Source organism: Temnothorax longispinosus, chromosome 10, assembly GCF_030848805.1.
Source record: "Temnothorax longispinosus isolate EJ_2023e chromosome 10, Tlon_JGU_v1, whole genome shotgun sequence".
Taxonomy (NCBI): domain Eukaryota; kingdom Metazoa; phylum Arthropoda; class Insecta; order Hymenoptera; family Formicidae; genus Temnothorax; species Temnothorax longispinosus.
Window position 1 is genome coordinate 3302692 of NC_092367.1, and position 13339 is coordinate 3316030.

General features: G+C 35.4%; 2 protein-coding genes across 9 annotated transcripts in view; one reads left to right on the forward strand and one right to left on the reverse strand.

The window, feature by feature from the left end:
- Positions 1 to 13339, forward strand: part of LOC139820212 (glutamate receptor ionotropic, kainate 2) — a 407847-nt gene that overhangs the window by 65735 nt on the left and 328773 nt on the right. The window lies entirely within an intron of this gene.
- The window catches only part of LOC139820211 (glutamate receptor ionotropic, kainate 2), a 154137-nt gene that overhangs the window by 39353 nt on the left and 101445 nt on the right, over positions 1 to 13339 (reverse strand). For all 5 annotated transcript variants that reach the window (XM_071790334.1, XM_071790336.1, XM_071790335.1 and 2 more), the window contains exons 4-7: positions 12365 to 12616; positions 7149 to 7324; positions 3243 to 3296; positions 165 to 332 (exon numbers count right to left, since the gene is read on the reverse strand). In XM_071790334.1, the coding sequence (XP_071646435.1) occupies positions 165 to 332; positions 3243 to 3296; positions 7149 to 7324; positions 12365 to 12616 (650 nt within the window). The remainder of the gene's footprint in view (positions 1 to 164; positions 333 to 3242; positions 3297 to 7148; positions 7325 to 12364; positions 12617 to 13339) is intronic.

A 13339-nucleotide genomic window follows, 5' to 3' on the forward strand; every position in this document is an offset into this window, starting at 1 on the left:
AAACGTAATTAGGCTTGGAAGATGTCACCTGATGTCCAAAATAAATCACACAACTCAGAGTGAACTTTCAAAGTTAATGAAAATCTTTATAACGTATACTGTAACATGGAATGAGAGAAAAGCATTTAATTCTTTAGTGAATTGAATTTGAAATTTCCACCAACCTGAATAACTCCCGTTTTGTTCAGAATAGCATGTCCAATCGCTGGTTGGAAACGTTCCATCTGCTTGAGTACTTCAGCAACCTTGGGCTCTTCGAGATCCACTAAGCGAAAGGCCGTCATGTTCACACTATTATATTTGAAATCTTCTAGATCAAATGTTTCTATATCCTGTAAAAACAAATGTACCAAAACATTTGACATAGTTTTTAAACAAGTTCTTAATATATAATAAAACTCGACACAAGATTAATTATACTAAATATTAAGATTATTGACATATTTATCTGAAATGTTTCAGTGACTTCCAATAATTAAACGAACGATAGATCTAATAGTCAAATTTCAATCTCAAGTATTGAAAACTATGTCAGTTATTAGCAACATTTTGAATATATTGTAGAAAAGAAATTTCCTGTTTAATTTAAGTCGACTTAGCTTCTGCAAATAGATAGGACTATCGATTTATTCATCTTCAAATGATAAGGAATTTGATCACCTCGGACAGTATTTAAAAAAATGTAACTGGGGTAAGTTTTTTCCCGCTCGCGGCGTAGTTATGAGGTAAGCCGATTAAATTGAAGAAAAATGAGACGGTCCCAGCGATTTCCGTCATCGTCGTAATTGCAATCGTTATAGCGTAACCAATCTCGACCAGTCTTGCCTGGGAAGCTACCGAGGGAATATGATTTATAATTATACGGTGATGCATCGTTCGCGGCGTAGATCGTTAAATAACGCGACTTCTCCACAGGGTCATTCACCGACAACTGCGCAGCTGCATAACAAAGTCGATCGTGGTAGATAAAGCTTCGTTTCCGTTCTGAAGCGGTATCTTCTTCTGCCCCTTTCGTTTTACCACTTACTGCTCTTTCCCTTAACGTCCCTCCGTCGCTCTACTGCGTATCCGATTTACCTTCTCGAAACGCGATATTGCCTCGATCGTTTACCGCCGGAAGAAAGTTACGTAATATCCTCTGAAAATGATTTATTTAGGAATACGCGAATGTACCTATTCCGAGCTTGCACGAGTCTAATGGGAGATTCGCATCCCAGGAGTGCATTAAATTTTTTTATGAGAGAATCGCGTGCGATTGCGGATATTTGCTGAATATCCCGTAATTATAATAGGTCCAATTAACTCGTTTATGAACTGCTGTCGTATTTTTATATAGACTATTATTTTCTTTAAGTTGACCACGAATTTTTATTGAATAACTTTCTGAGAGTAATTAATTCTATGTGATATCAACATTATATAAAAGATACATCACTCTTATTATAGACTACTTAGGTTTCCGATAGTATAAAACAATGCTAATCAATAACCGATCGCAAGATGAACTCTGCAAATAACTCTACTGCTCCTAGGTGCCATATTGTTCCATAGGTAGATACATACGTATGTACATATATCTTTCCACAAACATATATGTATAGATCCTGTGCTATTGTCTAATGGAATATAGTACAATCGATATTTGATCAACGATAAACGCGTTCATAATACGAGTTTCCGTACCATAATTAACTTGTCGATAATATATATTAATCTCGAACAAATAAACTATCTAAATGTTGGAATGTAACAGTTTGTATCAACGGCAAAATTCTGTGTGCATCCAAATGCATGTAATATTTGTATTACAAATTATCTCTTTCCTGCAACTTTGGATGATGGATTGATAGAAGTCTGTCAAATGAATATTGTAGAAATCATTTCAAGACAATAAGATGGCACAATCCAATGCGTTACTATTATCGAGTAATCTGGACATATTTGTAGAAAAAAACCCGGTATCAAGCAGCGATTCGGTTCCACGTACAGAGGTCTGTCGTTACGGTTACGAGGCGCAAAATTCGAGGAAGACATTTGCAGAGGACATGGCACGCGCGTGCATATCTGCATGTACGGAATGCATGCGTATATATGCGCGAGGGCAAATGTATCAAGCAAGAACGTATAGCTCTCTGTCTCTCAGCACACGGTCTGTAGCTTGCGTTTGCACGTCATAACTTCGGCTACGTTAGCCACGGAGTACGCGCCGTTAGCTCCATTTAAGATAGAAATTTCTGTCGAATGGGACGACGGATTGGAATTTGGGGTTGTGCGGCTCAAAAGGCGGGGAGGATGACGATATGTCAAAGAAGAGTGTACGGAATGAGAAGTGAGAGAGAGAGAGAGAAACGCGTGGCGACACGAGCGAACTTTCGGTAACTACGTTTAGGGGAATATCCGATACGCTCTTCGCCTCGCTCACCCGTCGAGGTCTAATTCCTATCACCGTCTGTACTCCAAGACCAGTATGAGGTAATACACATAATAAGCTGCACGCAGTGTACAAAGAGAAGCGGGGTCGGCAGGAGCGCGAGGTATGCCAGTTATGAAGATGATGAATGGTATACACTGCAAATAGAGAAGTCTCGTCTACAAGCATTCCCATACGCGTCTGAAAGAGGCATTTCTTCTTATTTCTTAAACGATATTACGCGATATTGCATGTCCGATGAATGTTGAAATGAAATAAATCCTCCATCCACACTTGTCATTATGATCCACTTATGATCGACGGGCTGTTAACGATTCTCATCATGGTAATATGCTTAATTAAACGAATCTTCCATTATATTCGATATGTGTGCGAGGCTCATTAATTATACCTATTGCAGTACATTAATTTAATATTGAAACATAGATTGAATTGAATATCGAACCGAAATGTAATTCTGATCACAATTATATTAATATGAGAATATTGATAAAGAGATTATATTAAGGAAAAGTAGCAATCCAATAATTCCTAACATTTTTATATATCCTGTATTTTGCCATTACAATTAGGATTTTATTGAGAAAATGATAATAACTAATAACATTGCGGAACAAAAATGGAATAATTTTAAAAAAGAGCTCTTTTTATTATTATTAAAAAATTTAACTTATTAACTAAGAACATTACACACACAAGCTTAATCTGAATTGAGCTTTAATATGCACAGCTTAAACATATCTCTCTTTCTTTCTCCTAAATATATATTCCTTTCGTCTTTGATTAAAGCTAAATAATTAGATGTACTTACAAAGGTTGTGAACATGTAGTGGTATCTGTGGTCATTCATTTGTAGTTGCAATATCTGTAACAAATTAAAAAGAAAATTATTATTATTATTATTTATTGACCAGTAAAATATTATTTACAAACTGTATTACAAGTATATTACAACTGTTACAATCGCAAATAAAAACCTATAGAGGCAAATAAATTGCCTGTACATAGGACTGGTACTTAAAAACTAAAAGAGAAAAATATAACAAGAAAATAAAACTATGAAGAGAAGAATAAAAAAAAATCACACTATAGTGTGTTTCGCTCGTGTCTTTATCACTGTATTGTAGTTACCCTTAACCCACTTATATTTGAAGGATTTCTCAATTGACATTAATTATGCTTAATCGTACAATTAATATATGTATATGATGACGATGTTATTAAAGTAAGTTTTTTATTGCTATATTTTACTCCGAATATTGATTCAATATACAAATATTTTGACGATATGGTTTTACGATGGTTCTCGCTTTAGATATAGAGACTCGCACACACGCTTTATGTACGTTCCACGTTATCCTACGTATATATTGCAGTATGAACATTTGCAAGACAAATATTTTATCATCTATCGTTATTTCACTACCACGGATATTGATATTGGCGGTATTGCACCCTTTGTAGTCGGATATAATTCGTCGTTTTTTATTCTCCGCTGTAAGGCCACGGCCACATGTATATAGATCGATCGAGCTGAGATGGAAGTGAGTCAGATAAAAGAGGTCTTGCGCGGATCTTGGAAAAACCTCCTCGTGGAAAGGAGAAGCGGGCGTGGGAGGTTAAAAGGATATACGAGAACCGTTGCATGAAAGCATGGACGTTTTTTGATTACTCGACCGGTCGAGGGTTATCCTTGGAAATTCTCAAGGGATGCAACATGCAAATAACGGACTTGCTTCGACCGCATCCTGAAGCAAGATTGCTTCCTCGGAGTGCCGCTGACAAGGTGGGAAACGAACGAAATCTAATCTCTTTCGCTTCCAATGTATTTACAGTCTTAATCTTTAAATCGCGAACGAGTTTTTCACGTTTCCCGAACCTGACTACTTCTAATGTACAATTGTTTTAGTTTTTGTTTTATATATTTATCTACATTGTTAAATTTTTGTAGTGTCAAGTTATAGGTCAATTTGAGTCATTCAGGACTGCTTATACTCAATATGTCGTTGATTTAACTAAATCAATGAAGTTAAAATAATACAGTTTTGTGTTAAAATAATAAATTTCGACGCACATGTGGTAGTTAAAAATAACAAAATGTTTAACTCGAGGTATTGGTTTAAATTTCATCGTTTAATATTTAACAGTGCACCATTGTGATAACAATTGCCTCTTCGTTTATTACAGTAATTTTTTATCACACATATATAAAATTATTCTTATACTTTACATACTTTGCTAATTATTGACTGGTTAATTTATCGCAGCAAGTTGTAACATTTTGTACCTTTTACATTTATGTACGTCAACAGTATACTTATACGAGAATTGCATATAATTACATTACATATATTATGCAGAACCAACTGGACGTGGTCGTAATTTTATTTCGTATTTATGTTGCACAATTTAATTCCGTAAATTAAACACTGAATAATTTATGCGTTATCATCCCGTACTCTTCATGTACATAAATTATACAGTCGCGATTTTTCTCACGATATCGATATGTCCTAAGTCATAATGAATAAATTTCACCGTTTTTAGCCACATTATCTGCATAACTGAGAAACGAGTCGATAACGCGTGTTCAATGATGAACAATCGAGGCGTGTATTTCCGGCACGTTGATCACCCGCCCGATTATGCAAATTTTTCTATTTGCCGGCCGCGTACGCAACAACATTTCCAAAAGTGTCGGGAATTGTGAAAAACATCTCGACTGGTTTTATTATTCCAAGCGAACGCAAAAATAGCATGTGATTTTCATGAGTTATTTTCACCGTTTGTTTCGTTACCACAGACAATTCGTGCAATTTAATTTCACGATTTGCTGATTTGCGTCGTCTGTACGCGTAAATAGGTGGTTAAATATTGCGAAGTCGTCATCGTGAATACCCACAAACATGATAGTTTATTTTATACAATTCAAAAAGTTGTCGCGATATTGAATATAATATATATAAATAATAAATAAATTATGCAATATAAGATATCAATATAAAGAAACATTAAATATGTACCTAAATTATTAAAATTATTTTAAAATGTGATAAAACCTTTGCCTTAGCAACGAATTGGTGCATTATTTATTTATTACTTGCAAAGCATTTAAAACAATTTATTAAATATTTTAGTGGTCCATTAGGGATTTTAGATATTTTATATTTGATATCGCTAATTCTTATTATTGTCGTGATTGCGAGGTATTTCTTATATAATTTAAATATTGCTCAACAAGTTTCCGAAAGTCGCTGTATTTATTATTAGATAATCCAACAAATAATTCAGGCATAAGAGACTTTAAAAATTTAAATCTGCTTTGCTTGGCGAACTGCGCGCATTAAGATAAGCGCTTTAAGATACACTTTAAGAACATTTTCTTGGACATTGTTAACCTTCTTTCAACATTTCTATTTCTCGAATCGAGAGCTAGAAGGCAACAAGAAGCTGTTGCTTTAGAAGGAAAAACTGAAACGCGCAGTCGCCATTAATCCTAATTGCAAAAGTCCTTTTAATCTCCAAGCACCGAGTCCCTTTGCATGACTCTAGAAAGTTATTTACGAGCTGCGATGCGCCCCGTGCGTGTACAGATATCTGCTTGCTCTCTTCTTTTCGTTTTACTTTCAGAAAACAACATGTTTTCCGAGCTATACGACTGTCTATACAACCACCATAAGCTGCTTTTCCTACGCGCATCATTTTGCGATCACAATGTAATTCTAAGGATATCTAAGAGAATAAGATAGTTTATCTTAACACTTTTTGGGTAGGTGTTAAGATAATATGTCCCGCGAGAGACAAAGAGATTATTCATAATCCATGTGTGCATTTAAATTGCATTATTCATGTCCGGCGCATCGATCGGCAGTTTCCTGCGCGGATTTCTTCTCCGGTTTGTCAAATAAGTTAATAATTTGAAAAATGAAATGAAAAGTTTCTTATCGATGAAATTTTAATATTTTTCCTTTTGTAAAACAAATCCGAAAAGACATTTTGTTATAGCACACATTGGTTCTATTTATTTTAAATGGTTCTATTTATTTCATTTTTTGATACTTTTTCACGAAAAAAAATTAGCTACCGTAGCAAATCTAGTCGTAAAACATGGACAACTAACATTTTTTTGCTGCAAGAGCTATATTTTTAGCAATAGTAGCAAAAGGAGCTAAAAATATAGCTCTCACAGCAAAAAAATGTTGGTTGTCCATATTTTTCGACTCCTTTTTTTTTGTGTTGTATTTATAAATAGGTGTTCAGGTTTTGTAAGAAAAAAAGAAAGTAAAAAGGACTATAAAACAAATATGTAGATACTTATAAAACAAGTTGAGACTGTAATAACAGTAACTTAGTAATAGCAGAAATTTTACATTTGTTAGTTGAAATTTGACAAGAATGAGAAATGATAAAATGAACAATAACGCCTATAAATTTTAATGATTTACATTTGCATGGTTTGTTGCTTTTTTACAATACTTCGTACTTTATTGGAAAAATATGTGATATCTATCTGAATAAAGCAACATTTGTTACATTTATAAAGAAATATAATGGGATATATACATGCTGTTCGTATTCGAAATGTAGTTTTAACATGATCAAGAAGACGATTAATATAGGTATAAACAAATGATAATTGTGGGAATTGTACAATAGATATTAATGTTTACATGCGCTTCGTGAAACGATATCAAATACTGAATCGTTTAGGACTCACCGCTCGAAAGAATTGCTGCATGTGCGCCGGGTCTGTGTCGACAATAAGCTTGAAGATCTCTTTATGTCTGACCTCCCGCAGGACCTGCCTGTAGGATGTAGGACCTGCCTGACGAATGTACATTTCAGTTCTCACGGATGGCGGGGATTTCACGAGATCCTGCAGTTTGAACAGCCCTGTGAAACAGAACAGAGATATTTTTTCGCGGCAAATTGGCCGTCGGCGCGATACCGAGCTTCATCACTGCATGCTTGTTTTTTTTTAATCTACTATACATCACAGACCCTGAAATTAGGCCGCGGCCTGTACCTCAAATTCGACCTAAAGCCTGACCTGAAGCTAGTTTCGGCCGCCTATCAAATGTTTACAGCAGGCGGCCTAAATAATTTAGGTCGAATTTGAGGTATAGGCCGCGGCCTAAATTCAGGGTGTAAACCTAGCCATTATATGATTATTATTATACTATTAACTTCTTGATATACACACAACACTCAAAATATACGATGACAGCTGCTCGTGAAGTAAGCGCAGCGAGAGAACCAATCGGCGTCGCGGAAAAACCATAATAAATTTTGATAGATTCGAGGATCGCGACTTTACATGTTTTTTTTAGATATGGATGGATGGATTCCTTTACAAAGCATCCAAAGTTAAATCGTGTCAACAAGGTATTTCGAGTTAATTAACCTTGCCATCGGTCCCAAATACTTATATAAATACTTATATAAATTATAAACTTATTATATCTCGCGTCGCTTTTATATCATTTATTAAATGAGCGTGAAGAAACTTTTTTATGAGTTAGAATAATGAAATATTTTATTTATTCCCAAGTCAATATTATTTTTTTGTTCATTAAACATTTTAACAATGATAGAAGTAATGGGTTGTTATTCTCAAAATTTTCATATAACGTCTGTTAACGAGAAATGAATGGAGTAATGCGAAACAATGGTATAGTATAAATATTCGAGAAAATATTCTTCGCGAAGCGTGATAAATAAAATAATCGATTTCCTGGAATGGAGGAGCCCTCTACAATCTTCCACTCGTATATTGTAATCTGATCAACATCTACGTTCTTATGGAAATGATATAGCTTATTTTTATACATATGGGTTCAGACGCGTAAGAGTAACAAATGGTTTCTTGTATGACAAGCTTGTATATGACAAGTAAAACAGGCTCATCGTTTGTCGGCTATAGTGAAAGAACGATGTGGGAAGAGAGAGAGTTGTCAATTTGATTTATAGGGAGATTTGTGACTATACTATGAAAAGCGTAGTAGCGAACTTTTCATAACTATTTTTACAGTACTAACAGGATTTGCAGGGATGTGGTTAAGAAGACTTTCACAATTTGCTCCCATCCGATTGTTCTTCGATTACTTCTTAAGTCGCACTGCCGACTCGAGAAGTCGAGATTTCTGTCGCGTGCACAGAATTCATTACATACGTATGCGGTTACGTCCGTTGTATTCATTTCCGCACGTCAAATTCACCGACATCGGTTAACTTTAATCGCAATTTGATTGATTCCTATCTTTTTCTTCTCGTTCGAATTATAGAAAAAAGAAATAAAATAAATTAGGGATATAATGTTTAAATAATTTAATTGGTAAAGTACTTCGACTGATTATGATAATTTATAGTTTTATACAAAAAATGGACGTAAAACGAACGAGAAATATTATTGTCATTGCGATTTAATATATTCGGCACATTAGACGCTTTCAATTTTCCAGCGGCGAACCTTCTTCTGACTTTATTCAGGGATACAAATCTGATAAAGTCGTAAGATTCTCTGTGCAATCTCACTTTTCCGTATTTCTGAAAGAGACTTCTTGGACACTCAGATAGGTGCGGCCAACTTTGAGCTCGCTAATTACTCCCCCGTAATGATCGTGACGAATAGAGCGACGGCAAGAAGGGGATCGATAAACAGCTAAAGGGAAGCGACGAAAGGGAAGCGGAAGAAGATAAATTTTCTGGCGCGTTAACGAGCATAGCCTGTAGGAGAGCTGGCACTTTGCGCAAAATGTAAAAAATGAAAAATGGTAAACTTCACTTTCGGAACAAATCGAGTAATTACGGCCGCTTGCATACTTCTTCTCCGCTTGTATACAAGATGCTCTTAGACTCAAGAACTTAATTTCAATGACAGTTTCTTTGATTAAGTGTTGGCGTTGAGTTCTCTGGTGCTGAACCAGAACCTCTCACAATTTTCTGACATTATTAACTTGCTTATTATGAGCGATTGAAAGTAAAACAAGTTTTATAAAGTTCTTCAAATAAAATTAAACGACAAATTATTATTTACGTGTACTTAGATTAAGTTTATTGAATTAAATTTATGCAAACAATTTAGAGTGAAAGAGCGGGAATATCTCAAATAATAAAAGGATTATAAGAGAAGGTCGAGAGAGATTCTTCTAGAGTATATAAAAGCGCCACAAGCATCATGCCCGACCAAGAGAGGTGTGAAAGGGAAAGTAGGAAAATAGCGCAGGGTAGTCTAGGTTACAAAATTAACTTAGTAGATAGCAGTAGCTACACACAGTGTTATATCTGGGAATTTATGACGGCATCGCACGATACAGAGAGAAAAAGCGGGAAAAAATTCAGGAAAAATGTATACTACTCTTGTTCCCTCATCCTATCATTTTGACGATAATGTTTATGTGCGAGATCTCTTAACCTCGTTGAAGTTATAGATACAACGCTACACACACACAATGCAGATAATACAGAATACTTGTTTCTGCAAATCTTTAAAATATTACCGTAAAAAAATATAATTTTATTACATGTGCTGTCATTATTACAAGATTTAAACCTATATAAATTATTGTAAATTGCTCAAAAAATGAATAGACTTTTAATGAGCAATTTAATAAATTCGTAAAATGTATAATCTTCTCGAAAAGTTTTGAAAAATTATTGCAAACATTTATGTTTTTTAAATTAATATTAATATGAATATTTTTTAAATTAAATTAATATTAAATTCAACAATTTAATTCAACAAACTTTAAACTTTTATTAAGAAATAGTGGGTGCAAGTCTAAATGAGTACGCGCGTAGCTGTGGTCGTTGCTTGCTCGACCGAAGTGATAATTAATTATTCCAAATTAAAAGTGACTAATAGTTTCACATATCGTGATATTGCGTGTATTTGTGTCTCGAAATCATGCACGTTGGCATCGCCATGTTAACTATTCATTATTATTTCACGTCGAAAAACGAAACTTTTCACACTCGGTAAAGTTTTAACGAACTGCGAAACTAGGCGTTTCTCCGGCTATGAATAACTAAATGACAACGAGTGAAACAGAGGGCTTGCCAAATTTGTGAAGTGCTCAAGAGGTGTATGCAAAATCTCGCAGCGATCCTCATTTTATTCGAGGCTCGCTAATTAAACTGATTAAACTACATTTATAATTAGCGTTTGAAAATTTACAAATTACTGCATGCACTGAAACTGCAAATTGTGTCATTCCCAATTGACGTCGACGCTGCTTAACATTTAATGGCGTTTAAGTGAGCGACTATTCATGCATGTTGAAGTTTTAACGAACTCGTGAGACGCGGATTTTCTCGACTGATGAATATTTAGGCGATACCGGGCCGCGGAGATGTTACATTTCTACGAGCGAGCTATAAGTCAAGACGCTTTCGACGCGCAGCGTCGCTTTTACGACGGGGAATTTTGAAACGCCTTGTCTGATCCCCCCGTCGTGGATTTATGGCGGGCTATAGACATTGAGGGGGCTTGCGCAAAAAAGCGTACTCTTTCCGTTTCCTCTCGTTTTATCGCTAACGGCAACGTTCTACTTCGTGCTCCTGTTATACGCCACGTTACACCGTCCAATCAAGAGCGGCAATTTAGGGAAGATAAGGTCGGAGACCTCCCACTTTTTCCCTCACAAGAACCATGAGGAAGAGGACTCGTTTCCCAAATGTATATTGTATAGATACTCATTTTATTAATCCTTAGCTTTAATAGAAATTAAAAATGAGATACAAAATAGTGGAATTTTTTACATTGTTTCTCACGGTTTCTCTGGATGACGGCACAAAATTTGAAAGTTTTATTTACTTGAACAATAGCAATAAAACAAATGGAGTGGTTCTTAATAAATTGCCCGCGTAAGTGGTAAGAAATTCAATTTTTGATTTTCAGATTCTGATAATACAAATCCTGACATTTTAAATAATTATTTTACTACGACAATTTATTACCGCGGTTCTTTCCTACCAAAGTAAATAAATATAAATACGTTCTTTCGTGAGATAGTTGCAAGAGATGCGGGCAAACTCATATATTTTCTCTGTATGGACGGCGATAGTTAAAATATACTAATGCGATTCGGAAAGAATGGAAATGGCGGATGACTTTGGCGTAGATATTATACGTCAACGCCGCGTCGGAATTTCGATGAGTCGCCGCGCGGATGGTGCCAGCCCGTCGCGGAATGGAAATAGGCGCCAAGAGGAACCATGACCAGGGGGGCCGCGACCAGGGGGATTAAGTTGGCGGCAAAAAGTGGCGGGAGAGCGTCAGAGAGCAATCCCGTGAACGGTCGTCGCGAGTTTACGTCGTCGTATGTAAACGCGCGGCGTTATTTCCGCGTGCGAGTGACAGGCCGACATTTTGGACGGCGGCGGGACTCCACTTCCGGTGTCTGATTCCGACGTTCTATTTGCATAGAGACGCATCACCGACGCTGTGCGCGGAGAAACCAAAAATAAAATAAAATAATATAAAATACGTCTGCGTAATGAACGCGTCGACGGTGCTAACGAGATCACCTCTTCCGCATATATCCACGTAGTAGTTTCCACATTGTTGCTGTTATATGCGACGTCCACTGGTCGCGGCAAAATGAGTTCTGTGTGGTCGAGAAATCTTTCAGTTTGGATGTCGCGTTAGCATTGTGCTCATCGCATATACTGCATTTTATAATAGAACCATTTTTACTGTCCTCGGAGAAATATGTAATATTATAATCTCGCAAAATCCGAATTATCCAAAGTCAATTGCGCGATAAACTCAAACTTAACATTACATTGAAAATAAAATTTAAAATTGTAGATATTAATGCGAAAATATACTTTTGCAAAAATATTCTTGCTAAAATGTTGAACATATATGTGAGCGGATTCGAAGGATTACACGGACAATTTTTCCAACGTACGTTATTGTTCTCCACTTACCATAATCTTCTTCGTAGATAATAGCCACTCTAGTCCAGTTTAAAAAGGAAATAAGATCCTTGAACGCTTTGTTAAGATGATCTTGTGCGGGGTATAAGTTAATGCTGAATTCTTTGAAAGTGGGCTCGAAATCGACCCGCGCTTCGAGATGAGGAACGTCCAATGCTTCACATATGCTTTGTATATGAGCTCCTAAAAGTGGGTCAGACGGTCCGAAGATGCCTTGTACCGATCTGGATAATTGCTTGCAGGCTGCAATAAAAATTAAACGAGTAATTTAGTATTACAAAGATAATCAACATATAATACGTTTTATATTAAATTATTTTATATTTATAAATTTGGCTCACATAAAGGTTTAGTTGCATGTGCGAAGTTTCATTCAGAGTTTACACAGAGTTTTATACAAAATTTGTACAAAAGGCCATTTTGATTTTCTTATCAAATATTAAACGCACATATTTCTTATAAATTTATACATTTTTAAATCCGCCAATGGATGCAGAAGTATCTCAATAGCACATTAAAAATAAATACGACGTCGACAATGGTACCATAAGATGAGCGAGGAAAATGTCAATGGGGGCATGAGGGCGTGCTAAAATGGAGATTGGAGAACGGAGACTGGCTCTGACATATCAATTTCATATTTCTAGATGAAGCGCACTTGGAAGACCTGTATCAGCGAAAGCTGCAGTAAATTGATGACAGACTCTTTTGATTCTCGCTACTGTTCTCCCATAATCTTGCATAATATATTGCTGTTTCATAACAGATCCAGATTATTTTAAAAGAATTTGGTAATAATGGCCTTTGAGATATTTCTTTTATTCAATTTACTAAAAGCAATAAAATCATAATTATTTGTTTAAATATACATATAAGAGACTATAAAGTATTTAAAAAAAATAAAAATTATGAAAATTTAGAATAATTTTTTTTAGTACCTAAGTTTCAATTTTCCTGGAAATTTAA